Raw genomic sequence first — 27966 nt, forward strand, 5'->3', positions numbered from 1 at the left:
GTTTTTGTCTCGATGTTTTATGTCGTATTCTAATTGGAGAATTTTGATTAAATTAATCCTAGTGACTCGTCACAGAAATAAAAGGATTATTTAATTTATAAGGATAATAAATAAATAAAAATAAAATCAATTAGAAAGAACGAATGTTAAAGGTGTGCAAAATGAGTAGTAAAGCAGCTAAACAGCAACTGCCTTAAGTTACTACTTCGCTACTGGAGCGGTCGTAATTACTGGTAAGGGTGAGGGCCTTCAGGCCTCAGCTATTTGTTGGATTTCCTTGTCAATTTCGTCACACATTCCACCCACAATTTCTACCATTTTATGGACAACTAGCATGCAGAATCTGCAACCTTTTTCCTTTTCTGATCAAAGCAGGAGTGGCTTTGAGGATAAGATTTGGACAAATAATTGTTGCTTAATAATCGAATTGTTTGTACGTGAGTAATGCGTTCATTGGCTTCAACATGGTGACATAAATTAATCACAACCATAGCAATTTGGGCGCACAAGGCCGCTATTTCGTTGGTCGCATGCGCGTGCATTTTTATCCATTCCAGCAGGGAAACGGAAGTTAGGACGCTCGATGGTTGTTGAATAATTAAACATTTGTGAGCACAAATTAATTATAAGCGTACAGATGAAACGTCTTAGTCTGCTAATTAGCTAGTGAGCGTATAGCCCCACGCGTGAAACCGTCCAGGCCATGCGGGCCGGGAATCTCCAATAATTAAGCGGGGAGAAGCAGATCGTCTGTAGCTTTGGCCTTTGGTAGAAACTCACGAGCCAAAACAAAGTTCACAGCAGCCGAGACATTTCAATAGGATCAAAATTTAGTTTAAATATATCGAGTAAGTTTATTGGTTCAAAAGTTGCAGACTTCAATGTTGCTTTTGGACTTCAAAATTAGACTAGGGTATAAGGGGCAATTTTGGCCCAATATCATAGACGGGTTAATTATTTAGTCTAATACGGAACCAGATTTTTTTTTATTTCTGATAACTACGTAATTTTCTACAGTGATCTGAAACTCGTCACATGTGCATGACGAGTTCCAATAAAATATATTTTTTATTGAAACTTGTCACTCTGATGTGAGAAAATCTAATAAAAAATTATATTTTATTGAAACTCATCACCTCGACGTGATGAGTTTGAATAAAAAATATTATTTGAGAAAATTCATCATGTGGATGTGACAAGTTTATCTTGTACCGCAACATTTACTGTTGATCTCAAATTAATTTTGGAGATGGCTTAATGGACTAATTTTTTTACCTGTACAGCCTATTGGGCGTATTTTGCTGGGTATAACCTGATTTTGGGCCTCAACTTAATGGCCTTTCAGTAGCGCCCATCTTATCAAATTTAGTTTTTCCATTTCTTGTTACAGTATAACCTGGGAGAAAACTATGAAGCATGAGTGCATGGCTTCCATCCATCAACAATTTATTAGAAAAACCACTTTATCGTGGACTTTGCAGTATTCTATAACTTATGAGAATATAATAACAACTCATTTCGACTAATGTCTCAATAATGTGGGTCCCTTGTGCAATAATTTTCGTTCCAAATTTCGTTTTTATACGTTTCTTTTCTAACACCAAATTAGAAAATTCAAGTTGATCTTTGGAGGACCTAACATCATTTTTGTTTATGTCCACATTTGAGTAGTCACTATCTGATGAACAAGACAAGTTATGGTAGCTATATATTTTACTGAAAATCCCGGATATGGAGGAAACTTTCTCACTACTTCTCTTTAGCACAATCTGTCTAAGCGCCTAGTTAGCTTCTTATATATACTCAAGGAAGACAATCTAAGGTGAGGTTCGTGAGCAAGGCTTCCCTTTTCATTTCTTAGTGCAAGCGAATTTTTTCCACAACTAAAACACATACGAGTAGCTTTAGGGATCTTAAATTAGATCTCTTTCGTTTTCGGTAAATATTGAAGCAATAGGTTTGAGAAATGCAGTGACTTGTTGGTAAAACGAAAGATATTTGGGGGACAAAGTTTTGAATTTTCTTACACTTTTTTTTCTTCCTATTTTTAATCCAAGTCATATTTGCATCCACGTCATTCACCTTCTTTTTGACATCTTTCCCGCATCTCTCCAACTAATACTCGTGCATTTCCAAAAGGAGAATCTTTTATGAAGGCAAAAACTATTTTTATAGGTCCCCCATGAATGGGTGAAATTTCTAAACAATTCGGATATTGTTGGGTTCCCCTGATGATTCTGCCCCGAGAAAGCTGTGCTTCTTTGGTCCCGTCTTGGAACATGATCATCAACATGGCCGGCACGACCGTGTTTAGCCCAGTGGTGGATCTAAAAATTTAAGAATAGGGTCTAAAATTTTAATATTTTTCTTAAAAGTAATGGGTATGCAAAAATTGTAATTTTTTTCTTTTTTCCTTAAGACATTAAGCTAAATTTAACCAATTTTCTAAAATAATGGAGATACACTTGGCCCCTATGGAGGCTTAGTGTATCCGCCACTGGTTTAGCCTAATAGTAATCGAACACTTGAGCCACACCAATGTATTTTATTGAGCTTTTATGAGGGATTTGGTATGAATGATAATGAATCTTCTAGCAGATAATGTAAAGTAGAGAAACAAAAGGAAACAAAAAAAAGCAAAGAACTAGCACTGTTTTTAGAGGGTCTTCGAAATCATATAGATTTCTGTCGATATGACGCAAATCTTTTTGTAAGTAACTGAAAAGTGAGACTGAGAGGAAAAAGAAAGTGAAGGAAAAAAATAAAATTAAGTGAATATCAATAACAATTATCCAAAATGATACTTTACACGATGGATAACATGTCAAAAGGACACTGACAGTCACCAATCTTGTTGAATCTTTATAGAATTTCTCTTGTTGTCTGGTTGTGACTTGACCTTAGAGAGTTTGAGAGTAATGAATTCTAGCACGGTTGTCTAATCCTTGGCCTTTATTATGTCATAAGAATGTCTTATGTTGGTTGATGACAAAGTTTGATGCTGGAGATTGCTTACTTTTCCTCTGGCTATGAACACATGGAAATTAGGTTAGGTGCAGAAATAATGTTTGAACACGCAACGTGAACATCTCACTTTTGCATGTCATTACGTTTATGTAAAAATGGATAACAACCTATCCGTGATAAATATAACTGGAAATGTCAAAACAGTTAAAAGTCTTAGTGGTGAATGCCCAACCACTTGTTTAGGTAAAATATAGTTATAATATCCTAGTTAATATCAGCCACTAAAATGGAAAAAAGTCCTTCCATGAGCATCGAACTTTGGGTTAAGTGAAGATGTACTGATTCTGACGCTGCATTGCTCTCAGTTCATAACCATTGGGCAATGATGCGGGGAAATTCAGCTTTTCCTTCAAAACTGAATTTTGGACTTAAGAAAGACCAGTGGCAGTGTTTGGTTTCTTAATGGTTAATCCTCATAAGTAAGTTTGCAAGGAAAAGTTACCATTTATGACCGGGAATAATGTACATTGATCTTAAATACATATTTCTTGTTGTCTACTCTTTTTAGGAAATAGTATATCGATCATATACATGAACATTTTAATTGTAGCCTTGAGTAGTCATATTGGCATTTTCGGTATATTAATATTTATATTGTGGATGAAAAAGTTATAAACTTCTCCACACGGTGTTTTCACTTTCGCAAAACTTTGGCACGTGCTTTGAGACATACAATGCTTTTTCCCAAAGCTTTCTGTTGTTTTCTTAAATGAAAAATTTTGTAAAGTTTTCATGTCTCACCCGAGACCTCGTTAGGCAAAAATGTGCCAAGTGTCAATGTTGTATAGGCTCTCTGCACTCTGTAATTAATTTGTCGTAGAAATTTGTAAGCTACATCTAAGTTGCTTTGCCGATAACAACTTAAAAACATAATGGACCCACGGTCTCTAATGAGGTCTGGACGCTTAGGCCATGATTAAAAACTCTTATACGCTATAATGATCCAGTCCCACTTTGGTGGCCGCAGGCTAATGCCTTTCAGGGCAACGCGTGTACGTTGACCTGGATTAGCATTAACATTAGCATCAGCAAAATCTTTTAGTGTAATTGCTCGCTGAAAAAGCAAAGTTGGGTTTTTGATTTTCTCCAGTGTATTTAGCCCTTTAATGGCCTCAATCCCTAGGTTCCATGTATCTTCGATCCGGGTATCAGCCCCGATACAAACTCCATACATGTAAGTGGATAACTTTCTCATGATCCAAAATCCAGAGTCCTAAGAGAAATTAAGCTAGAGACTATCTTTAATTAATTCACATGTTAGCCTTAAAGGTATAATTTTTGCAGAATAAGTATTAATATTATAGTGGACGGACAAACGATTTTAAGTTGGAGAAGACGAATTTGAACTTATAAAAAATTTAGAAGCCGAATTTGAACTTATAAAATTTTATAGAGACAAAAACAGATTTTTAATAAAAAAAATATATAAAAAGAATTTAAAATATATAATAATTTTAGATTTTTATGAGGACAATTACCCTTACCTGCTCCTCTATGCCCCTCCCTAATCATAGTAAAACAATGGGTAAACAACCTACCTGATTGCGAGGAATCCAATTCCTTTGAAAAAAAATTAGTAATGTTTGCAAGTTGAGATTCTTGGCCACATGTATTTCTTAATGCACGTGGGTTTGTTAGGTTGGATCGCAAGTTTAACCAAATAAGATGTTCAATTACGCCTAATTCATAATTCTGAAGTACATCTTGCTCAACAGATCTTGTATCAGCCCAACATTGGCTCCCAATCCAGCCATCAATTTTGTATCAGATATTAAAATTTTCCAGATACTTGAAATGGCTGCCAAATTCAGTAGCGCCAATAAAGTCATTACTTCATTCAACGTTTTGTTTTGTTTTTTGTCAAAAAGATTCGTCACTTAGAAGGGCTAAAATCATAGCACTAAATTACTATTATTATTTATTTATGCATATATGTAGTTTACTGTTTTGCAACTTTACAAAATTTACGTGGTCTTTCTTCTGTCCTTGTACAAGAGTACAGTTTACTCCACTTTCCAGCCTATTATAAATATAATATAGGACATAAAATTTCTTCCGCATCATCAAAGTCTCCTCTCGTTAAGGAAGAGACATCAAACTTACACAATTTTTTTGGGATGATGATCCCCAACCAACACAATTGAAACAACACTTTGTTTTCCCCTTCAATTGATTATCATCACACTGGAAATGCAGCCTCTTCTTCCCAAGACGAAGCTGTACTCTCTTAATCGGCATTAGTAAAATCCCCACCCAATTATTTAGTCAAACCCCAAAAAGAATTCAGTAGAGATGGATCTGATCTCCTCCACCTGTTTATTTTGCCTCATCTCTCTCTTCCAAGGTAAGATCTTCAGCATCGAGTGCTCATAGCATTAACATGAATACAGTTTGAATTTATACATGTATACACAGGGATTTCAGGGACTACATTTACACTAGTGAATAAATGTGACCACACAGTTTGGCCTGGTATCCTTGGCAACTCCGACTTAGGTAGCACTGGATTCGAGCTACAGAGCAGAGGGTCCAGATCATTCCAGGCACAACCCGGGTGGTCAGGTAGGTTCTGGGGAAGATCCGGATGCACATCGGACCAAAACACAGGTCAACTCACCTGCCAAACCGCTGACTGTGGCTCGAGCCAAGTGGAATGCAATGGCAGAGGTGCAACTCCCCCGGCTACCTTAGCGGAATTCACTATCGGGTCAAGCACCCAGGATTTCTACGACATTAGCTTAGTTGACGGTTTCAACTTGCCAATGATCGTGGAGGCAAGCGGAGGGTCAGGCACGTGCTTATCGACGGGGTGCGTCAACGACTTGAACCAGCAATGCCCGTTTGAGTTAAGGGCTAGTTCGGGCGAGGCCTGTAAGAGCGCATGCGAGGCTTTCGGGACTCCTGAATATTGCTGCAGCGGCGCGTACGCCACTCCCGATACCTGTAAACCGTCCGTTTATGCGGGGATGTTCAAAGCGGCTTGCCCCAGATCGTATAGCTACGCCTATGATGATGCAACGAGTACGTTCACATGTACCGGAGCCGACTATACCATTACATTCTGCCCTTCGTCAACAAGGTAAGCACTGACGACATAGCAATATTCACTTATTTCTTTTTCTCTACTTTTTTTTTTCAATTCCATAGATTAAGAGATCTAGAAATTAAAAAAATGAGCGTCCAAAATTATAATACTCTATTTTAAAAAAATTTGGGTATGTAATTCTTTTTGTTTTTTCTATTTCCATTAACAAATTAAATTAAATTTAAAATCTTTCCCAAAATAATGGTTGCAATCTCCCTAAAAAGCCACATGCATCCGCCACTTATTCAAATAATGGGTGTTCTCTTCTTTCTTTAATTTGTTTTCATACGATTTTCTCAAAGCCCTTTTGTAAGGCACAAGCTAACAGGTCATGGAGTCATTAATCAGTGCCTTTAGCTTGTGGCATACATTAAGGATCTTGCTGTCAATTGTATAGCATATAATGTGCAAAAAGAGTCATTTTGATATGCACAAAATTGTTGTGAAATCCTTTTATGATTTATATATTAGAAACCATCGAAAAAGAAAAAGGCATGATTAAGATAAAAACAACTCTGTTCCGTCTGTATCAGAATCAGAATCTCCTTTTTAGTTAACTATTTAACTGTTGTTGTTTTTAAAAGCTCCATTTAGGTTCGAAGTCTATATTCTCTACCCCCTTTTTCAATACTGTAATTTTATTTTTACAGTAAAAAATCTGCAAGCAGTGCGGCCCCAACAACAGCAGGTACAACAGGGATGACAAACACAACATATGGATCTATTACAGGGTCATCAGGACAGGTTCCAACTGACGAAAATAATCCATGGTTACCAGATTTTCTTACAGGGGAATCTCCCAAGATTCTTTCTTCTGGTGTTTTTCATACCACATTGTTGGCTTCAGCGGTTTCCTTTATCTGCCTCTTCAGATTTTATTCATAATCTCAACCATCATTAAACGAAAAGCAGCTATATTAATTAGCATCTGAAATGGGAACTTTATTCGGGTTTCTTCTGCTTCATGTGGAGCACTGCACGGTGCATGCTGCTGAAGATCAGATTGTTAAAGCCCGAATCTCAAGGCAAGCCCATGTGTATACAACACAAAACTACTAAGAATTTTGTTTTTCTTCATACCTTTGTTTTGGAAGAGTTGTACACCAAAAGCAACAGACTTGAAAAAGGGGAGATCTTTAATCATTATTTTTAATTGATTAAGGCGGCATTTGAAGAAATTTACTTTATTGTGAATTGAGCAACCTGATTTGTAATATCCCAAATTTTAGACCGGTGACTGGAATATAAATTTTGAAAGTTTAGAGATTAAAGTGTAAAAGTTTAAGGATTAAAAATGTAAATTTTTAAAAGTTAAATTTTGGATTTGTAAATAAGTAGTTCAGCCAAAGACAATTAGTTTAGTGGGTTTCAAAATTTTGATTTGGAGTTTGAATAAAAGTTTATTAAAAGACAAAGATCAGTATATTATTCGAATAACCAGATCGAATCGAAAGATTACAAAAATTTGAAGGAAGGTAGATTTGGGTTGGAAAAATTATATGGATATTTTTAATTAGTGGAATTTAAGTTGGATTGATGGAATTTGGTTAGAATTGCACTATAAAGTGAAATAGTGCAATTTAGTGACTAAAATGAAATTTTGGAAAATTAGAGGGTCAAGAAGAAAAATTGAAAGATGAGATTTTTATGATTATTTAATAATATTAAAATAGAGATAATGAAGTAGCATGAGTGTAATTTTGGGAATTCATTAGTGGCAATTTAGTCTTTTGGCCCAAAATGAATAAAAAAATTATTTTTAATTGATTTTTAAAGGCTAATTAGGAGATATTTGGTTAGAAATGTGTAGAAATCTGGTTTATCCTCCAACAAACTGCCGAACCTCCATAGCCAAAGGGTAAGTTTGTTTTTTCTTCAATTTTGGTCCATTTTAATTAGATTTTGGACTAAAGTATCAAATATAAAAATAATCCACATTAAATTCTCTACAATTTGGTGTAACGATTTCTTGGTTTCATACTTGAATGGTGAAAGTTGTGATTTTGGTGGATGAAGGGGAGTTGAGAATTTGATGAAATTAAGTTTGATTTTGATTTTAGCAGTGTTTTAGAGTTATAATTAAGCATGAAAGTTGAATAAAAATTGTTGAAGGGAGTGGTTTGGTGATTTTCCCATTGATGGATATGTTAGGAACTTGGTTGATTTTGATTTGTTTTACTTCCAATTTGATTGGAATTGATTAGAAATGGTGAAATACGGTTTAAATTGTGATTGAATCAAAATGGAGACCATTATGGAAATTATTGCAAAGTTTCGGCCAAGGGAGAAAATTTTGTGAAAAATTCCTATCAGTTTAGATTGAATGTAGGATTGATTCTAGGTACATGAAATGATGTTTGTAACCAATTTGGAATTTTGTTAGACCTTGAGGGATGTTTTCGCATACTATGGTAACTTAAAGGGTTAATGTGCAATTATTGAAAAGTTAAGTTCCTATGCTGAAATTTAATATCAGGGCAGTAAATTGGACTGATTTGGAAGAGTTTATAAGTCTAGGAACTCAATTGTAAGTTGAAGGAAGTTGGTGGTGAGATGGTGAAGTTGTTAGGGGCATTTTACAAAGTTTAGGAAATTTAAAGGATTTAGATGCAACCTTTGGAAATTTTGAATGCAATGCTGGAAATTTTAGTTAAAATATGGGAATATTGAATTTGGATTAAGGTGGAAAGTTTCACAATACTAAGGGAGAGAAATTAGCTTCGAATATATGTCGATTATTTTTTAAAAAGTTGTTTGATTATAAATAAATATTATATTACTAGTTAAAGTGTTAATTCGTATTCAAAATTGTTTATGTTGGGAAATTGATGATATGCAGATCATGATAGAAAACAAAAACAAATCCAATCAAAAGAAAAGAAAAGGATTAAGTTCTAGGGTGCAAGAAAGATAGTAATTAAAGTGCAGTGAGACAACATGTGAGTGCAACTAACTTTTTATATAAAATGATATGAGGACGACTTGCGATGAATCAACTTTAACTGATCTGAAAAGAAAATATTTTTAAATCGTATTTTTTAAAAATACAACATTTTATTATTATTTATTTTATAGCATGTGAATATTTTGGGTATGATCTGGCCAGTACTGGGTTTTTATGAAATTTTTATTTATATTCAATTATATGAATGTTTCATATGGACAACAATATATGATTTTGAATTATGCCCATTGTATGAGATTGAGAGTAAGTGGTACAAATGACATGTCATGAGGTGGAGTGATTACTTATTACTGTTCACTGATTACTGATATTGGCACTATATATGCACCGTGGGTTCACGATGTTGTGACATTGTGAAATCCGTATCAGATTACTAGTACAGTGATGATATGTTTTACAATACATGTACATTACTGTTTCTGGCATCGGAAGCGCAAACTATTATTGATAATAAAACTGCAAATTGCGCGTGCACTTACTGACTCGCAAATAATTGATCACAATATTGTTGATTGTTTAAGTAAAAATTTTATTACAGGTTTTTAACTGACAGTTAAATTTTTAACTGTCAGTATATGCAAATAATTTTATTGATCACAATTGGATTATACATGTTAAATTTTAATAATATTTTTTATATGATATCACATGTTTTATATGTTAAAAGTTTTATTTATTTTATTATGTTACCTCACTAATTAGAAAAACTCAGCATGTGATTCATTCACACGTAGGTAAAGGGAAGTCAACAGAGGAGTAAGGTGCCAAGTCAAACATCCTATATTTTGAAAAACAGTTCAGACAACAAAAATCAATATAACATCTTTATGATATTTTGATATTTCTTAGTTAACATGTACATATTTATATTTTGATGCTCTGATTCGATATGTTTGAATTGTTTTTGATTTAAACTCTATATGTGCTAGTTTATTATATGAACATTATTAGATATAACTAGTATTTTATTAAATCATATTTTATTTTAGTTTTAAATGAATATTAAAATGACTAGTTATTGTTATTATTTTAATTATATTGGTTGATTTTTTTTAAAAAGAAACAAAATTTTATATATTTTTAAATAATATTTATTTTGTATGAATGATGTGACATCTTTAACCTGTATATACGTACATATATGAGTTAAGTTAAGGGTGTTACATGGTGGTTGTTGTTTTCACTTTGTGGATTGTTGATAAAGGAGGGCTCCCCCACTTTGCTGGAAATGCAAGCTTGGTAGTTCGATGATTTATTTACCCGCAAGCAATTATGGCGGCTATGATAGTGGCATCTTGTTCATATACTTTTTGTCTCTTTTATATGATGAGATTAATTTATCATCCCACTCTCGTTCGGTAAAGCAAAACTTATAAATCACTCCTATAAAAACTGAATTTTCTCTTCTTAAAAAAGAAGAATCGGTTCTTTTATCATAAAAGCTCAGAGGATGATGACAAAGAAAAGGAACCCATATTGCCTTTTCCAACACTCCTTCTAAAGCTGTCGGTTAAGATCATACTATTTGCTTTTTTTATCACTTGGGGATTGAGGTAATTTCTTACGGCTTAAAAAAACTGGTTCCGCCTTGGTATCTTGTGTATGTTTTTGGACATTCGCAGGGAAAGAGGTGGGTGAAACCGTGGATTCTTTCTTTTTAGGAACTGATCCATATGAACCAAAAATTAAGTATAAAACATTAAATTTATTGTTGTCGATGAGAATAAATGAATTGTGTGAATCATTGATGGTTTACCTTTCTTAATTTAGATGGAGAGATGGATATACGACAATAAATTAGTGTCAGCATTCTTTATTTTCATGAGGATAAATGTTACTCTCGTCCTTCTCTTTATAGTGACCTTTGATATATGTTATCATGACTATTTGTAGGTTAACATATTTGATTAGCATGACCAGTTTCTCAATTGATTTTTCTTATAATGTATATAATAGATCATGTTGAAGTATTGTTAACTTTTACAGACATTTAGAGAGGAACGACAATTGTCATATCTCGGTTTCAAATGACCAGAAGATATGGAACTGTAGAATGGGATGGTCATCGGTCTAGCATTTTCTCCATGTGAATGTACATATGGCACTTAAAACTCATTGGCTTTGAAGCTTGGGATAGAAAAGTAAAAGATTGCAGAACTTAGTCAGTAAAGCCGGAAAAAGCTACGCTAAGATGCTATATTCAGTGGGTTTTGAGCGGTGAGAAATTGCCAGAAAACTCATCTCGGCCGTTTATTGCACACAATATTTGATTAAGCCGCGAAGAAAGGCGCCATCGCTTATTGTCGTCCATGTACAAGGTGCCACTGATGTCGAGCATAGGCTTCCTCGAAATGTTAATTATCTTAATAAATTATATATTAAGGTGAATTTATAAAATTTTAAAAAATAAAAATATACAAGAATTTAAAATTTTAGAATTATCATTCATATTTCATCCATGTGAATGATAGAATAAGAAATCATTTCCTTCCTCGGGTCATTGTTAGGCTACAGATTAGGTTACTAGTAATGCTAAACTTTAATATGCTTCTGTGTATGGGTGGCAGGTTGTTGTATTTAACAGGGAAACAAGCAATACCATATGTTCATGGTCCAAAATTTTTATAATATATTATAGGTCTAATTATTTTAAATATTTGTTATTATGATTTCAATTTTTCTTAATATTTATTATTATGGGCTTATTTTTTCAATATTAATTATTAGAGGCCTATTTTATAATTTATTTTTTTTCTAATATTTGTATAAGTTTCTAATTTTTGTTAATATATTTTTTTCTAATACTTGTTAAAAGGACTAATTTTGTTCACACTTATTATCATAGGTCTATTTTTTTTAATATTTGTTATTAGGGGCATACTTTTAAAATTCAATTTTTTATAATATTGGTTTTTTTGTTACAAATACAATTTTTTCAGTACTTTTTACGGAAGGTTCAATTTTTAAATATTTGTTATTATGAACATATTTTTAAAATTTATATTTTTAATATTTTTATTAGGGACTCATTTTTCAGTACTTATTATTATGAAGCTACACTTAAAATTTATTTATTTTTCAACACTTAATGAATAATTACTTCAATAACGGTATCTGACCACAACAATGACTATAATGCAGTGATAACGATATCGTCCAAAACTGCGATCAACAATTGTTATGTCCACAATAGTATATGCTATTAAAAACCCACAACCTTGATACTTATAGTGATCACAATAGCATATGTTATGTTCACAATAACGATAAATACAAAGCGATCGAAGATAAAATACAAATCGATAAATACAAACCTCTGATTAGGGGTTTAATTTTTTTAATTCGCTCAGGGACACCAAACTCTCAGCAACGGCCCCGGAAACAAGTACATGGCGTTCGGCTATTGCAGTAATGCTTTACACGCTTCACAAGTTGAAGAGGAGCACGACAAATTTTAGGTCAAGTAAACGAAAAATGGTTCCCTTAACCCGTTGAGTGGCATAAATTGAACGAATCGGAATAAATTTTTTAATTACAGGTAAAATCTAAAGCAATTGCAGCTGATTATAATAAACCAACCAAATAAAAAAATGGTCTACTTAAGAGTCTAATCTAATCTAATCTAATCTAATCTCTAACGAATCAAATCTACCTCTTTTAGGCTCTCTTTTGCTAGTGCTTCTTCTGATTATTCTTTGGACGGCTCCGATGAAAAGCCAGCGAGTCCGTCATAAATTGTAAAAATCGTCAAATCTTCCAATTCACATTGATACAATATATAAAATTGAATTATTTTCCCGAATAATTCCGGTTTTTAAGTCCATTTTGACAAATAACATTCACAACTATTCATTCTTATAAAAGTGTAATAAAGAATACATTTCGAATGTACTTAATAGAGATGAAAAATAAATATAAATAAAATAAAAATCATTTTTGTATAAAAATAAATTAATCTAATTTAAAAATATGAATTAATTTATATTATATATTTTAAAAAATAAATTTTAATTTCAAATTGATTATCATTTCTACCGAACGGATAAATATATTTTTCATTTATATTTTTCGTATTTTAATTTTTTAACTATTAATATTTTATTCATCCACCTTACTTTTCACTCTATCAAACAAAACCTGAAACTAAACCCCAAAAAGACAGAAGAGGACTAGATTTATTTGGGTCTTTTATGGGCCATAACTAAACCCATACCAGCTGACATTGGTGAAACGAAGTTGATAAGAAACATCCATCGTCATTAATATATGGAAAATCTGAAAGTTCTGCCATGCATTAGAAGGAAAATGCGTAAGCTTACTCGATTTCAGCTCCTCAAAAACAAATTAGATGCTAAAGGCAAAATCCCTGGAAACTATAGTTACATTTTTAATCTACCGTCTAATGTACCCTTCTACTGAAGTTTCAGCTTAAAATGCATGATGAATTGATAACACAGTTTGTTCAGGTTTCATTTGACTGACCGTGATTACCAAGGGAAAAACTCAACAGTGGCATCTCATGGCCTCACAATCTACAACTCGTCCTTCAGATCAGAAGGCTCTGTATTTGCATCATCTTTGGCAGTTTCTGCTTCGGCCTTCGGACTGCCTGCATCTTCTGTCTCGATTTCTTCCACGTCATCTTCCTCCAATACTGTTGCATCTGGACTGATATCTAGGCTAGACCTAACAGAGCTGTAGATGCGTGAGGCAAAATCCTTGGGGTCGGCTAGATTGAAGCCGCTCTCCATCAAAGCTGTCTGGTAGATAAGCTGAGCTGTTTGCTTGACACCCTCATCCTGAAGATCCAGCAAATGGTTTCATCAAAAAATGAAAGTTGAAGACTATTATACTGATTCCTACATTTTAGATAATGAGTGCATGCAGAGAGGGACATCATCCCAGTTTCAGATTCACATGTGTGAGCATCATTTTATGGCACACCATGACCACTTAATGAGTTCATGCTAGATCACTACAATGGATCATGGTTGCGTTGAACATGCATGCACTTGCATATGTACGTACCTCAGGGTCCTTGACAACTCCCTCACGAAGCTTCTTGATAATTGGGTGCCTTGGGTTGATCTCAAGGACCCTCTTGCCACGCATGTATGCTTGTTTGCTAGCATCTGATAGGGTTTGAGATTGCATGATTCTCTACATATTAGCGCTCCATCCAAACTTTGATGTGACAACCACACAAGGAGTGTTGTCCAAACGGTTGCTAATTTTCACCTCATCAACATTTTCACTTGCAAGTGCACCCTTCCACCATTTGGTAAGTTCCTTGAATGACTCCTTGAGTTCTTTGTTCTTAGAGTCTTTCCCAATTTTTAGGCCTTCCTTGGATACATTCTGGAACTGTTTTCCTTCGTAATCCATCAGGTACTGCATCAGGTATTCATCAACAGGATCTGTGAAGAAAATAACCTGAAAAAAAAAACAAAGGCCATTAGAAACAGACGAAAAGAAGACGAACACAGATCAAGCAGAATAAAATAAGTCAAAGAATGATGTGAAAAAAATGCCTTTACAAGTATATATCTGAAGTTTCCAGCATATTTTTTTCAATACCTCGTAATTTTTCTTCTTAAGCCTCTCCAAGAATGGAGATTTTTCCAAATGCTCCTTGCTGGTTCCTGTAATGTAGAAGATATCTTTCTGTCCTGATTTCATTCCTAAGATGTACTGATCTAGTGAAGTCAATTTACCATCTAATTTGGTGCTGCATAGCAATTTATACAGTATTTAATCATGACAAGTAATAAAGGGAAAGTTATATCCAATGAGACTAGAGACTGCCACAGAACTAAAGTAAGAAAGGGGAAAACATGTATAAGGTCAGACACCTCTCAAATCGTAGGAGTTTTGCCAAACGGTTTCTGTTGGTTGCATCCTCAATGATACCAAGTTTAATGGATTTTCCAAATTCATTCCAAAATTTTGTATATTGACCCTTTTTCTCATCATCATCACCAGATTTTTCAACTTCTGCAAACCAAAATTCAGTACAATCAGAACACAGAAAGAACACGAAATGAAAGAAACCATTTTTAAGAGCAATCAGGCCACAGTCCAGGCTGAACTGTTGGTAAATTAATTTCAAAGTATTTACTGAAAGAAGAAATTATAACATGCCTGTATCTTCTTTGCCATTGGACTCATCTGGATCCTCCTCAGCTATTTTACGAATCATATCAAGGGCTTTCCTAATGAGTTTCTTCTTGATTGTTTTCAAACTGCTGTGGGCTTGTAACATCTCTCTTGATACATTGAGCGGTAGTGTATCAGAATCAACAAGACCCTGCTCAATAGGGTATCCATAAAAACAGGAAAAAATAAAACAATCAGGAGGTTGCAAGAAAACAACTCAGAGACCTCCCTACTGCAAATTCCAGGGAAACGTAGAACTTTGTATATCTTCAATTACCTTCAAAAAGCTCAAATACTTTGGCAAAAGCTAGTCAAATTCCTCAGAGATAAAAACTCGTCTAACATACAACTTCAAGTTGGCTTTATTGGTGTTGTAGTAACTCTCATAGAGATCATGAGGAGCCTTAGGAGGCACAAACAAAACAGCCTTGAACTCAACATCAACTTCGGCAGTGAAGTGGCTCCACGCCATGGGCTTCTCGTCACTAAAGTCCTGCAGAGCGTGAAAATTTACATTTACAAGAATAGAAGTTAGAAACCTCCCCATAGTAGTTTAAGGATTCTGAAAAATTACCTTTGCTAAAGATTTATAGAACTTCGTGTATTCCTCATCTGTCACCTCCTTTGGACTGCGCAACCATATAGCTTTGACATCATTCAGAAGCTCCCATTCATAAGTAGTTTCCTTCACCTTCTTTGTCTTTGGCTTCTTTTCGGCATCATCATCCTCACTTTTTTCAGCATCTTCATATTCTCCATCCTCGGAAGAGCGGGTATCAGCTGTTTGAAGCAATATAAGAGAACAAAATACAAAAGACGACAATTAGAACATGCACACTTTAATGAGAAAAGATGGCATCAGAAAGTCTTGTATAAATATTAGCATGCTAGTTTCCAGTGATACGTACCGTTGTCCTCCTCATCGCTTGAATCTTCATCGGCAGGTACCTCAACATCAATCTCTTTGCTTGCCCAGATATAGATGGGGAAGTTTATGAATTCAGAATATTTCTTCACCAACTCCTGCATATAAAACCACAGCCTGTATTCTTAGCATACAACTGACAACGTGATGGGTCAGATAAATCCCACAGAAATCACATGCCTAAAATAAAGGTAATGTAAATATTGATAACTTTAACCCACACTCACCTTCAATTTGCCCTCCTCCAGGTACTCCTGAGCTTCGTCCCTAAGATGCAATCTAATCTCAGTTCCACGTCCCAATGGTTCATTCCAAGTATCCTCAGAAATGGCAAATGCTCCATCAGCCTTCGATTCCCACACATACCTTAAAATTTTCATTGAACCACTAGGTAACAATGATTCAAACACTTCAATAACAACTACATTAAGCTAGAAAACTTACTGTTTGTCGTCATTGTGTTTACTAATAACTTCAACATAGTCTGCTACCAGATAGACAGAGTAGAAACCAACCCCAAACTGCCCAATCAGATTAAGGTCTCCACTACTCTGCATTTTCTCAACAAATGCTGCATAAAGAGAAGGGAAAAATAAATTAAAAAAATTAATAATTTAACAACATTTAAAGAAAATCTAGTATTTATTTACCAGAAGTTCCAGATTTTGCAATTGTTCCCAAGTTCTTTATTAAATCTTCTTTTGTCATTCCTATACCTCTGTCACGAAGTGAAAGTATTTTCTTCTCTTTGTCCAACTTAATCTACAATTTCATCAGGTTTATAAGGTTCCGAAATACTGATACAGAAATTCCACATGTGCATGCTCAAGCCCGTTTTGCAACATTTCTAGATAACGACAACCAGAGTTTCTGCGTCTATATTTCCATAAAATAAAGTTCTAACGTGAAGCACTAACCTGGATCTCCAGCTTGGAAGTGTCACCTTCACCCAAAACTTCTTTGTCTGTGAGTGAAAGGAACCTAATCTTGTCCAACGCCTAAAATTCAAAAGAAGTTTCCATTCAAATGTTGAACTAAAAAACAACAAAAACAAACACAAGAGAAAAGCTGGAAGCTTACATCAGAAGCATTTGAGATCAACTCCCGGAGGAAAATATCCTTGTTGCTATAAAGAGAATTGATAATAATGTCCATAAGCCGAGAAACCTCAGCTTGGAATTCAAATTTCTCCGCATTATTGCGAAGCGATCTGGAAGAGATCGACTCGGATTCCCTGACAACAAAAGCAAAAAAAAATTAAAATACATTTTCGGATTCAAAATATCGCAAATAGAGGTAAAATAAATATATAAAAGCGTGCTCATAAACAGAACTGTGCAAACCTTTTAACGACATCAGAATCAGTTTGTAAACCGTTAGGCACAGAGCCGATCTTTTCCTCGACTTTTGGGGGATCTATGGCTCCTTCTTCAGCATTTGCATGAACTTTTCTACCTGGAACAACCGTAAATCCTGACTCAGACACCAAACACTAAAAAAATAAAAATAAAAAACATAAAAATGAAAGTAAATTTGGACTAAGCTGACCTTGATCTGAAAAGAGACTAAAAAGGCAAAGAAGAATCAAAGCGGAAGGGACCGCCCACTTCTTCATTGTTTGCTTCAAAGCTGGTCTTTTAGTGGAATTTATCAGTAAATAGATTGCTTATCTATTCGTTTGAAATCAGTTTAGCGAGGTTTTAAATATTGAAGCTTTAGATCTAGCGTACATTGCACCTTAAGGATTGTCTCTCGATTGGTTATTAGAGCCAGCGTGTGTGATCTAGCGTTTGGCAGTTTATCCCGTAACACGTGTAATAATATTATTGGGTTTGCTTTGTGTTTCGACGTGGAGGAGGAGTCTGTGTTATTGCCGGCCCCACATGAGACGACCTCAAGTTCTCACCTCACCTATTGATAAATGATCCAACGGTTTTTCTTCAAGGAACGTGGCGGAATACGATTGGGTATTTGTCCCCCGCTTGACATAGATGGACAGAATTTTCTAGACTGTTCTATGGGCTAGATTGGGGTGATTGTAGAGCACAGCAGCTTAATATAAGAATAACGAAAAACGTTATCTAAAATATTTTAAAATAATATAATATTTTATGTTATATATAAATTAAAATTAAAATTTTTTAATTTTTTGATTCAACTAAAAATATTATGGAAAATGTAATATTTTCGGTTATAATTTAAAATATTTACAACCAAAAAAATTAACATTTTAATTACGCATTTTCTTAATCTTATGTTAAACTGTTGTACCGTACAACTCCCCCATGAGATTGGCTCGGAAATATTTTAATACCAACAAACTGTCTATTTAGATATGTTTTTTTTCAAATAAAATATTAGAATTAATTATATCATTGATCATTTATATTTGTGCTTTTATTTTATTTTCATTATTTTAAAAATCATGATATATGATTAATTTCATTTTTATTTAATTAAGATGTGGTCATCACAAATTAACTAACATTAACAATTAACATATTAGATAATGTGACAGTTAAATATTTAGTATAATCACACATTTGGTTTGTGTCATTTATATATTATTTCAATTTAATCTTATTTTTAATAAATGAAAATAAAGTAATCCTCCAATCGAATGATGGCACATGTCATTGGTGTCACGTGTTACAGATCACTTGGAGGAATTATTTTATTTTATTTTAATTTAATATATTTATTTTTACCAAATACAATATGACACGTGTCATCCTCTGATTTAAAGAAAATAAAGAAAAACAAATTCGGGCAAAGAGATTTAAACCTAAGTCACTTAAAAATCAAGCACGTACCCAACCATTAAGCCAAAACCAATGCTTAATCCAAAATAGATAACTTGATGTATATATTTTGTATCTTAATATATAAATATTTAATAGAAATTCATAATATTTAATATATATTAAATTTAAAAATATTTTTATATTAATTTATTAAAGACTTTTTAATAATTTAATTTAAAAAATATTTTGTATTTTAATTTAAAATATATTTTTTATGTTAAAATATTTTGAAGTTAAGATAAGAATAAAATATATTTAATAATTTAAAGTAATAATCTAATATATTTAGTAAATTAAGATAAAACATATAATTTAAAAAGTTAAAATAATATTAAAATATTTAAAAATTAAATTAGAATAAAATATATATTATTTTTAAATTAAAATAAAATATTTTTAAAATAAGTTAATAAACAAATATATTTAATAAGATAATATAAAAAATTTCTTAAAATTAATACATATAAAATATTATTAGTTAAGTGAAGTATTTATACATTAAGATACAAAATATACATATTATGTTGTCTATTTTAAATCAAGTATTGGTTTTGGCTCAATGATTGAGTGTATGCTTGGTTTCCTAAGAGATCTAGGTACAAAATAATGTCAAGTGACATGTGTCAGATATAGTTTTTCTTAAATATTTTAAATAATATTTTTTAAAATAATTTAAAATATAAATATGACATATTTCACTTAATGATTTATTTTTTAACGGTAAGCATCTATTAATGTAACAGATAAAACATTAAACATATATTTTTAATGAAAAATATAAACATTACTTTAGCTCACTCACTATAAATGATTTAAGATAAATCACTAATATTATATTAATTCTTGAATATTGGTTATACTTTTATACTAAAAATTCTTAATGCATAATAACATATTGATGACGTGGCCTATTATATATTATTCAAACGACAAGTTGATTATATATCAATCCAGCGATATAACTGATCATATATAATTTACGAGGTAAAATCAATTATATTTTAAAACCAACATAAATGCATTAAGAATTTAAAACAAATAAAATTGTAACACTTTTATTAATATAAAATACAATTATAATATTAAACACTTACCTCAATATTTTTTTCTTCTCTACATTTAAATATTTTTTCTCTAATTCACACTTTTAACACATTTTTCCTGTTTTTTACTCTATTTACCCCGTTTCACTATGCGTTCTAGTAGTAGTTTTACCTAAAAAAAAGTATTTTTCACCATAGAAATAATACTTAACACTTGGATTTTTAGAAAGGGAAGTGTTAGAAAGGGGAGTGTTTTTCCACACTAATTAACAGTACAAACTCAAAAAGCCAAAAAATAGAGGCTTCAAAAAGTTGAGTTTTGTGGTAATTAACACTTATGCCGCATAAATTTATGAATCCCGTCAGTTATATATATGAATTAAGATTTACTCTCTTCGTACCATTGTATTTATTATTAAATTTTTAAAAGTTAAATTTTAAATTTTAATCCCGATTATTGTAAATATTTTAAATAATTAAGATTTATAAATTATATATTTAAAAACTATTTAAGTTAAAGTTTTTGAAAAGTATTTTATATATTTTTATAATAATAAATTTTAAATAATAACGACTTAAGAAAATCTTACAAAAAAATCAACAGTAGATAGATTTAACGAGACAAATATAATATTCTAGAAAAAAATATTATTTATAAAATATAATATAAATAATAACTTATTAAAATATATTTTATATTTATTATATTTAATTAAAATATTTCATATATCATCATTTTAATAAATTTAAATATAATTTAAATTAATATGTTTATATTTTATTATATACTATTAAAATAATTATTTTATCATTTCAAAAAAATTATATATTATTAAAATCAACTGATATATTCTATATATTTAATAGGAATATTTTTAATATTATTTAAATGAATAATTTTAACTTATGATATTATGTCTAAAATTAAACATAATCAAATAATTTAAAAGCATTTCTCAATTTTGTTTCATAAGTACTTTTTTACCATATTTTTTAAAAAAACAATGCTAAACTAAACCTTACATATTTCTCTAATAGTTGGATTGACCCGCCAACGATAAATTATACATTTAATATTTAAATTATTAATTTTAATGTTAATACTTAAACTTTTAATTTTTTAAAATCATATTTAACATTTATTTTTATTTTATTTTAATACACCATCATTAGAAACTTAACGCATTTAATACTTAAATTATTCGTTTTAATACATAAACTTTTAATTTTTTTCAAAATTTAATGTAAAATTTTGAATTGATACTAATATGAAATAAAATTTGAAGTTTTGAACTGCAGTTATTAATATAACAAAAATTAAACCTTAAATATAATTTTAAAAATATAAAAATTTTATATATTAAAATGGATCAAAATCAATAGTTAAAGTATTAATAGCGTAAGTTGCCCTTTTTAAGTATTAGATTTTATTTGTGAAACGTTACACGTACACCGACTCTAGTGGTTCGACCTTCATGGCTTCTTTCATCTTCGAAGCCCCCAGCGACGAAGAGCCAGAACTCTCAGAATCCAACGAAGACAATGAAGAAGCAGAAGAAGAAGGAGATGAAGTAGAAGACAAACCTCTAAACCGAAACACAAATCTCAATCTCCATGGGACTTTTCGTCATACTCTGAGTCCGTGGTAGAGGAACACGCTCGCCTTGGTACCACCTCCAACAAAGCTCTGATCCAGCTCAGCAAGACGAGACATACGATTCTGAATCCGACAAACTTGTATTTTTTATTTATTTATCTGTTCTTTTAATTCTAAATTATCAATTTTTTTGTTCTAAATTAGTAATCCTTTTTGTTTTCTATATCAGATTGATTATAGATCAGAAGATGAAGACGAGGAAACAAGTAATACAGGAGACAGTAAACCATTCTTTTCACCATCTGAAGGATCGTCGTTTCATGCGAATTCTTTCATGGAGCTCAATCTCTCGCGTCCTTTGCTTCGAGCTAGTGAAACATTGGGTTACTCGAAGCCTACTCCTATTCAGGTATCCATTTTACTTAATATCACAATTTTCATTTCATTATTTGAGTTTTCTTGAATGAGTTTTTTGGGTAATTCTTTTCTAGGCTGCATGCATACCCTTAGCATTGACTGGACGCGATATATGTGGGATTGCAGTTACTGGTTCTGGGAAGGTACATTTCTTTTTATATTCATCTCTTTCTGTTTCATCAATTTACTGTTGGATACTTGATTTTTGTTGAAATTCTTTATATTTGCTGCTTATGCAGACAGCTGCATATGCCTTACCTACACTAGAAAGGCTGTTTTTTCGTCCTAAAAGGGTTTCGGCTGTACGAGTGCTAATCCTTTCTCGTGCTAGAGAGCTGGCCGCTCAGTAAGTGCTCAAAAAACTTTAGAGTATTTTCCGCTTTCTATCACAAATTTATTCAGGATTTTGAGAACTAATAATTTTTTTTATAATCAAATCGTGTTAACTTAAGCTACTGGACTGGTTATGCATTTTCCTACTTTGATAGTTTATTGAAAGTATTTATAAGGCTCGACAGTTCTTTTTATGCTTCAAGTTTTATTGAAAACTATAAATGTCTTTAATTTGATTTTTGGGGATTCGTTAAGGTTTAAACCTGACTCTACATTCATTTGTTTCAGGGTTCACATTATGATAGAGAAACTTGCTTAGTATACTGATATTCGATGTTGTCTGATTGTTGGTGGGCTTTCATTAAAGGTTTGACCTATTGATTTCCATCCTTAGCTGGATTAATTTGCACACATTTTCTATGTAGGAAAAAAGTCATATGTCTGATACTTTCAGCATTCTTTTGTAAGTGTTTCTTTGACCCAGTTAAAATTTCCTCCATCATCTTATTAAAAAACTATGGCCACCCGTTTCCAGTTTCTTAAATGTTTGACTGGTTTTGGGAACTTTAATCATTAATGCTCTTGGGACTATAAATAAAGTCTTTCTTTCTTTTTTTCGGATGAATCCATTTTGTTTCTTAAGAGTCTGTTTATTTGGAAGTTGATGTTACCAATTTGTCTAATTATTTGCTTTCCTATGATTACATTGTCTTCTTTTATTTCATGTCATCTCTATAGGCACAAGAGACAGCTTTGAGATTAATGCCTGACATTGTTGTGGCTACTACTGGACGCATGATAGATCATTTACGCAATACTATGTCTGTGGATTTGGATGATCTTGCAGTTTTGATCCTTGATGAGGCTGATCAGCTTCTTGAGCTCGGATTCAGGGCTGAAATTCATGAGTTGGTAACTCCTAATCAAATCTCCTTTTATTTGAGTTGTTTTTGTTAGTAGTTTTCTGAATTTCTTTGACGACGGGAGGATTAATTTATTCTTGACTTCCAACTTGATGGGTTTTGTCTAATTATGAGGTAGTAGAATGCAGAGGTAAAACAAAACTGGTTTCCATATTTGAAACAGTTTTAGTTTCTAATGAATTTATATTTTCATCAATAGATGAAATTTTTACCAAAGTTGGGTCAAAGGTAACTTTTAACTGGTAGAAAAAATAATTGAGTCCCTTTTCCTTTCTCTAGCAATTGTTTCACTTTCTAATCTACCTTGCTATGGTTATTGCATTGGATTGATATTTGTTTTTGTAGAATTTGTATGTTATCTAATGCAACTTATGTATAGCTTCGTCTTTGTCCTAAAAGGAGACAGACTATGCTGTTTTATGCTACAAAGACTGAAGAAGTTGATGAACTTGTCAAGCTTTCTTTGACCAGACCCTTACGTCTCTCAGCTGACCCATTATCTAAATGGCCATCAACATTGACTGAGGAGTAAACTCGCTTATAATTTTACAGTTTATTTTGCTTGCTGATTTGGCCTTTTGTGTGTTTTGACTATGTTATCTTTGTTGTTTCTTGTTAGGGTTGTAAGGATACGCTGGATGCGTGAAGTAAATCAAGAAGCTGTCTTTCTTTCACTGTGTATGAAGACTTTCAAGTCCAAAGTGATTATCTTCAGGTTATTATTATGCATGATGATGGCCACACTGATTTATAATATATCAATTAGGATATGCAGATCTTTGGATAGTATTGTATTTCTCAAATCAGTGCACTTGTTCTGAGAAAAGGATCTATAGAGATAATATGATATCTTTCTCTGTTGTTTCAGTTTAATTTATAATCAGGTTTTTTTACCAGTCAGTTTTATGTCACCCTCACATTAGTGGGCAAACCCTTATTACTCTAGAAATGCATTCCATCTCCTTTGGCGGTGGAACCAAGCAGGCTGCACATAGATTGAAGATTTTATTTCAGCTGGCTGGTCTTGAAGAAGCTGAGCTTCATGGGGATCTTACTCAAGTTCAGTGCCTTGATGTGAGTAAATGTTGTTGTTGTTCTTTAGTATTTGCTCCTTTAATTTTCTTCTTAATTATTATTATTATTGATCTCAAGTTTAGCACCTTGATGTGAGTAGGTTATATTGCTGTTCTTTTCCCTTTTCCCGTTCTAACCAACTATTGTTTGTGTAGGCTTTGGAACGTTTTAGGAAGCAGGAAGTTGATTTTTTAATTGTCACTGATGTGGCTGCTCGTTTAAGTAGCTGCACTGAAACTCATCCCTTACCCATATGCCTCAGAAGTTTGTTAACTTACATGGGCTTTAGTTTGATACGTCTGGGTCATTGAAAGGAGTCAACTTTTACATAGATGATTGATGCATCTTCTCTCCACATGTAAATGCATATATCTGTAATTTAAGTTGCAGCAGTTTTGTTTCCTAACACTTGCTTCTAAATGGTTGCAATTTGTAGGAACTTGATATAATTGGTGTTGAGACGGTTATTAATTATGCTTGTCCACGAGATATTACAAGGTTGTTCCAAGGTCTTTGAATTATGTTTGACCAGCATTCATCATCTTTCTGTTATCAATAATAATAATTTGTGGAACTTCTTTTCTTTGATGTGCGCTATGCTCAATTGCAATGGCTTGGCTTCTTTTTTTTTCTTTATGCAGTTATGTTCACCGAGTGGGTCGGACAGCAAGAGCTGGTAGAGAAGGATATGCTGTTACCTTTGTTTGACAATGACCTATCTCTATTAAAAGCTATTGTAAGTCATGGTCATCTTGGTGTCAATCTGCCTTCTTTTGATTGCCTTTTCCCAGCCTAGAATAGGCATTCAGTATTGAAATTTTTGTGAGAAGTGATTATGCACGTTAATACTGGTTCTGATTGTGGTAGAGAATCATGCTGGGTTTAATAAAAGGCAAGATTAGTTTTGAAACTTTGAATTGGAAAGGTGCTTGATGGCCGTATATGCTGTTCTCAAACCAATACCTTCTTAAACTTCAATTTGAAACTTTAACTCTATACTTGTGGTTTATATTTGATAGGCAAAGAGGTTAGGTTCTAAGTTAAAGAGTCGGATTGTTATGATGCAGTCTATTGCTAAGTGGTCTCAGAAAATTGATGAGATGGAGGAGAAAGTCACTGAAGGAGGAGAGGTTGGTTTTGTTTCTTTTTTCTAAGTTATTTCTTTCTCCTCGCACAATTATTATAGCTTCTGTTTTTATATTTTTCCAGGGCTGAGCGAGCCCTAAGAAAGGCTGAAATGGAAGCTACAAAGGTAGGTTATCTGCCTGATTTTTTCATGCTATTTAACCTAGATGTTTTGAATATATAATTCTAAAGTTCTGATTCTGCTCTCTATGTGCTTTTGTGATGCAAGGCTGAAAATATGATTGCACACAAGGATGAAATTTATGCACGGTCTAAAAGAACCTGGTTTATCACTGAAAAGGAGAAAAAGCTTGTCGCAAAGGAAGCAAAGGTAAATAATCCTTGTATCGAAATTTTAGTTTTCTTGAATTGTTGTCACTAGACCATAGGCTACTGGAATTTTTATTAAGCACAAGTTCTCTGTTTAACTACTGTAATCTGAAAGAATTTTAGTAATGATATGACATTATATCTTTGGATAAGCATCCGTGGTGAAAGAAAAAGGTTCTGCAAATGTAATCATCAGTGCCCAACAAGCTGAGGACCTTAAGTTGAAGGAAAAGAGGAAGAGAGTGCGTGAGGTTGTAGATATTTCTCATTTCAAAACTTGCTTTTATTTTAGGCATTGTGCGCTTTGCTGAATGCTAAAATCTACTGAGCAGAAAATTTTACCTCGGAAGAAACGTCGAAAATTGGAAGCTGCCAGAGAAATGTTGGAGGATCAAAGTGAAATTAATGAATCACATGTAAGCATCTCTTTCTTTTTTAGAATTGTAATCCTTTCAAGGCCATATAATGTTTATACACCTAACTTACAGTTTATGCTACTTTGTTGTTGGCAAACCATTTTAGACTCTTTTCCTTATTTGTCAAAATTAGTTAAAAAAAATTCTTTCTTACCCCTAGAAGATGTTTTTCTGTTCAAGTATTAGTTTTTTATGTTATGGGCTAGTTAGCAAGTTTATCTTTATTTTTTGTCTTTTACTAATATATGAGAATTTCAGGGTAATGGAAACAATAAGAAAGAGAAGGAAGGTATAACTTTGGTTGACTTGGCTTATCGGCGAGCAAAAGCAGAGAAAGCTGTGAAGAAGGCACAAGATTCTGGCAAAATTGTTAAGAAATCCAATAAAATGACAAAGCAACCTAAACAAAGAAGTCAGTCAAGGACAGGAGATGCAGGAATTATTTCAAAATGACATGGGTGAGAGGAGGCAGAAAAGCTCTAGTAATGCTGAAAGGAAAAAGTCCAAGAGTTCATTTAAGTGCAAATCACGGTATTAAACAGGATATATTGCTTTAATTTCTTGCCCTGTTTCTTTATAGATCTATATTTTAACTGTTTTTTGGCTCAAAATCAAGCAGGAGAATTTGGCTGTATAGTAAACCATTAATTCTGTTGTTTTTTTAAATCTAGCTTTGGCATTGTTTGCACAAATGCATTTTAGAAGAATTTGCAAAATTTCTTAGACACTGTATTATGACGAACTTGATTGTATAGTTGGCTTTAGCATCTTAGTTTCTTTCCCTCTTTGCACTTAGCAAGTTTCCAAGTAGATTCTAGACCCTACTATTTCTGAATATCTGTAATGAAGATGTTTGCTTGGTACAATCATTTGCCTTTCTTAATTAATGTAAATGTTTTCTCTGTCTTGATTTTATTATTTTTCTTTGCACGCCAGAATACTGTTTTCTACTAAAATCTCAATTTTGCTTTCCAGTTACAAGCGTAGGTAGCGTTAGTACAGTCTATTGGGTGCACCAAAATTTGCGGCTCTTTATGTTGGTGGGAGCAGCCCCATGGGTCAACATTATAACTTGAGTAGACACCTCTGGAGAGGGAGAGCTAGCTACTGCAAGATCTGTGAGTTGGAACGGATATGCCTGTAGTTTCTACAGCCATTGTAACTTTAGTATTAGTGTTCAAACATTGCTAGTTTCTGCAGGTGTTTTTGGAAATGTATTATTGACCAAATTAACGATTATATGCCCAATCAAAGTCGATTTTGTTCACTTTGTTTCTTAATTGCCATCGCCCTTCACCTGGTAGGTTTAGTTTCCCTTTAACTAAATTTGTTTCTCCTGAAAAGAGCACGACACAGGCCAAGTGTACGAACCAAAAAAACAAAAGCAAATCGTTACGAAAACGTCCTAACTGAACAACGAAGAAAGGGTAAAAAGAAAATTAGAGGAAAGAATCCGATGTTGGTAATGGTCAATGGAAATGATGAGCTGATATTTTGGTTCATTTTGACTTTTTTATGTTAATTATATTTTATATGAGTATGTATACTTAGACGTTTTAATTTTGGTTCATTTTGATCGTCTTCCTTTTTTTAATGTTAATTATATTTTGTCTTTTTGAACTGATATTTTGACTCCGTCTCTGATCAATGTAACTTGGATAATGAGATTTGTTTACTTTTCTATAATTGTTTCCTTTCACGGCATATTCTGTAATTTCTGCAAAGTATTACAACCGGCTTGCTTCT

General features: G+C 32.7%; 2 protein-coding genes and 1 pseudogene across 2 annotated transcripts; 2 read left to right on the forward strand and 1 right to left on the reverse strand.

Moving 5' to 3' along the window:
• Positions 1-5072: 5072 nt before the first annotated feature.
• Positions 5073-7082, forward strand: LOC120194682 (thaumatin-like protein 1). The gene is made up of 3 exons (XM_039196923.1): positions 5073-5371; positions 5443-6106; positions 6763-7082. The coding sequence occupies exons 1-3, from the start codon at positions 5320-5322 to the stop codon at positions 6995-6997; spliced, it is 951 nt and encodes a 316-aa protein (XP_039052854.1). The 5' UTR covers positions 5073-5319; the 3' UTR covers positions 6998-7082.
• A 6317-nt stretch (positions 7083-13399) lies between these two features.
• LOC120194681 lies at positions 13400-17855 on the reverse strand (annotated as a pseudogene).
• A 3625-nt stretch (positions 17856-21480) lies between these two features.
• On the forward strand, positions 21481-26673 carry LOC120194718 (DEAD-box ATP-dependent RNA helicase 28-like). The gene is made up of 15 exons (XM_039196951.1): positions 21481-21576; positions 21832-22011; positions 22094-22162; positions 22259-22321; positions 23091-23264; positions 23655-23803; positions 23895-23990; positions 24160-24349; positions 24786-24858; positions 24991-25085; positions 25369-25479; positions 25536-25601; positions 25704-25805; positions 26137-26220; positions 26479-26673. Exons 1-15 carry the CDS (start codon positions 21481-21483, stop codon positions 26671-26673), a joined length of 1743 nt encoding a protein of 580 aa, XP_039052882.1.
• The last annotated feature ends 1293 nt before the right edge of the window (positions 26674-27966 follow it).

Source organism: Hibiscus syriacus, unplaced genomic scaffold, assembly GCF_006381635.1.
Source record: "Hibiscus syriacus cultivar Baekdansim isolate YM2019G1 unplaced genomic scaffold, ASM638163v2 tig00117000_pilon, whole genome shotgun sequence".
NCBI classification, from domain to species: Eukaryota; Viridiplantae; Streptophyta; class Magnoliopsida; order Malvales; family Malvaceae; genus Hibiscus; species Hibiscus syriacus.

What these genes read in the sequence shown, in the direction of transcription:
- LOC120194682 (XM_039196923.1), top strand. Translation starts at nt 5,320, where the DNA reads ATGGATCTGATCTCCTCCACCTGTTTATTTTGCCTCATCTCTCTCTTC. An exon ending in CCTCATCTCTCTCTTCCAAG is followed by an intron (nt 5,372 to 5,442) that starts GTAAGATCTTCA and finishes ATGTATACACAG; the next exon opens with GGATTTCAGGGACTACATTT. An exon ending in TTCTGCCCTTCGTCAACAAG is followed by an intron (nt 6,107 to 6,762) that starts GTAAGCACTGAC and finishes TTATTTTTACAG; the next exon opens with TAAAAAATCTGCAAGCAGTG.
- LOC120194718 (XM_039196951.1), top strand. Translation starts at nt 21,481, where the DNA reads ATGGCTTCTTTCATCTTCGAAGCCCCCAGCGACGAAGAGCCAGAACTC. An exon ending in AAGTCACTGAAGGAGGAGAG is followed by an intron (nt 25,480 to 25,535) that starts GTTGGTTTTGTT and finishes CAATTATTATAG; the next exon opens with CTTCTGTTTTTATATTTTTC. An exon ending in GTGAAATTAATGAATCACAT is followed by an intron (nt 26,221 to 26,478) that starts GTAAGCATCTCT and finishes TGAGAATTTCAG; the next exon opens with GGTAATGGAAACAATAAGAA.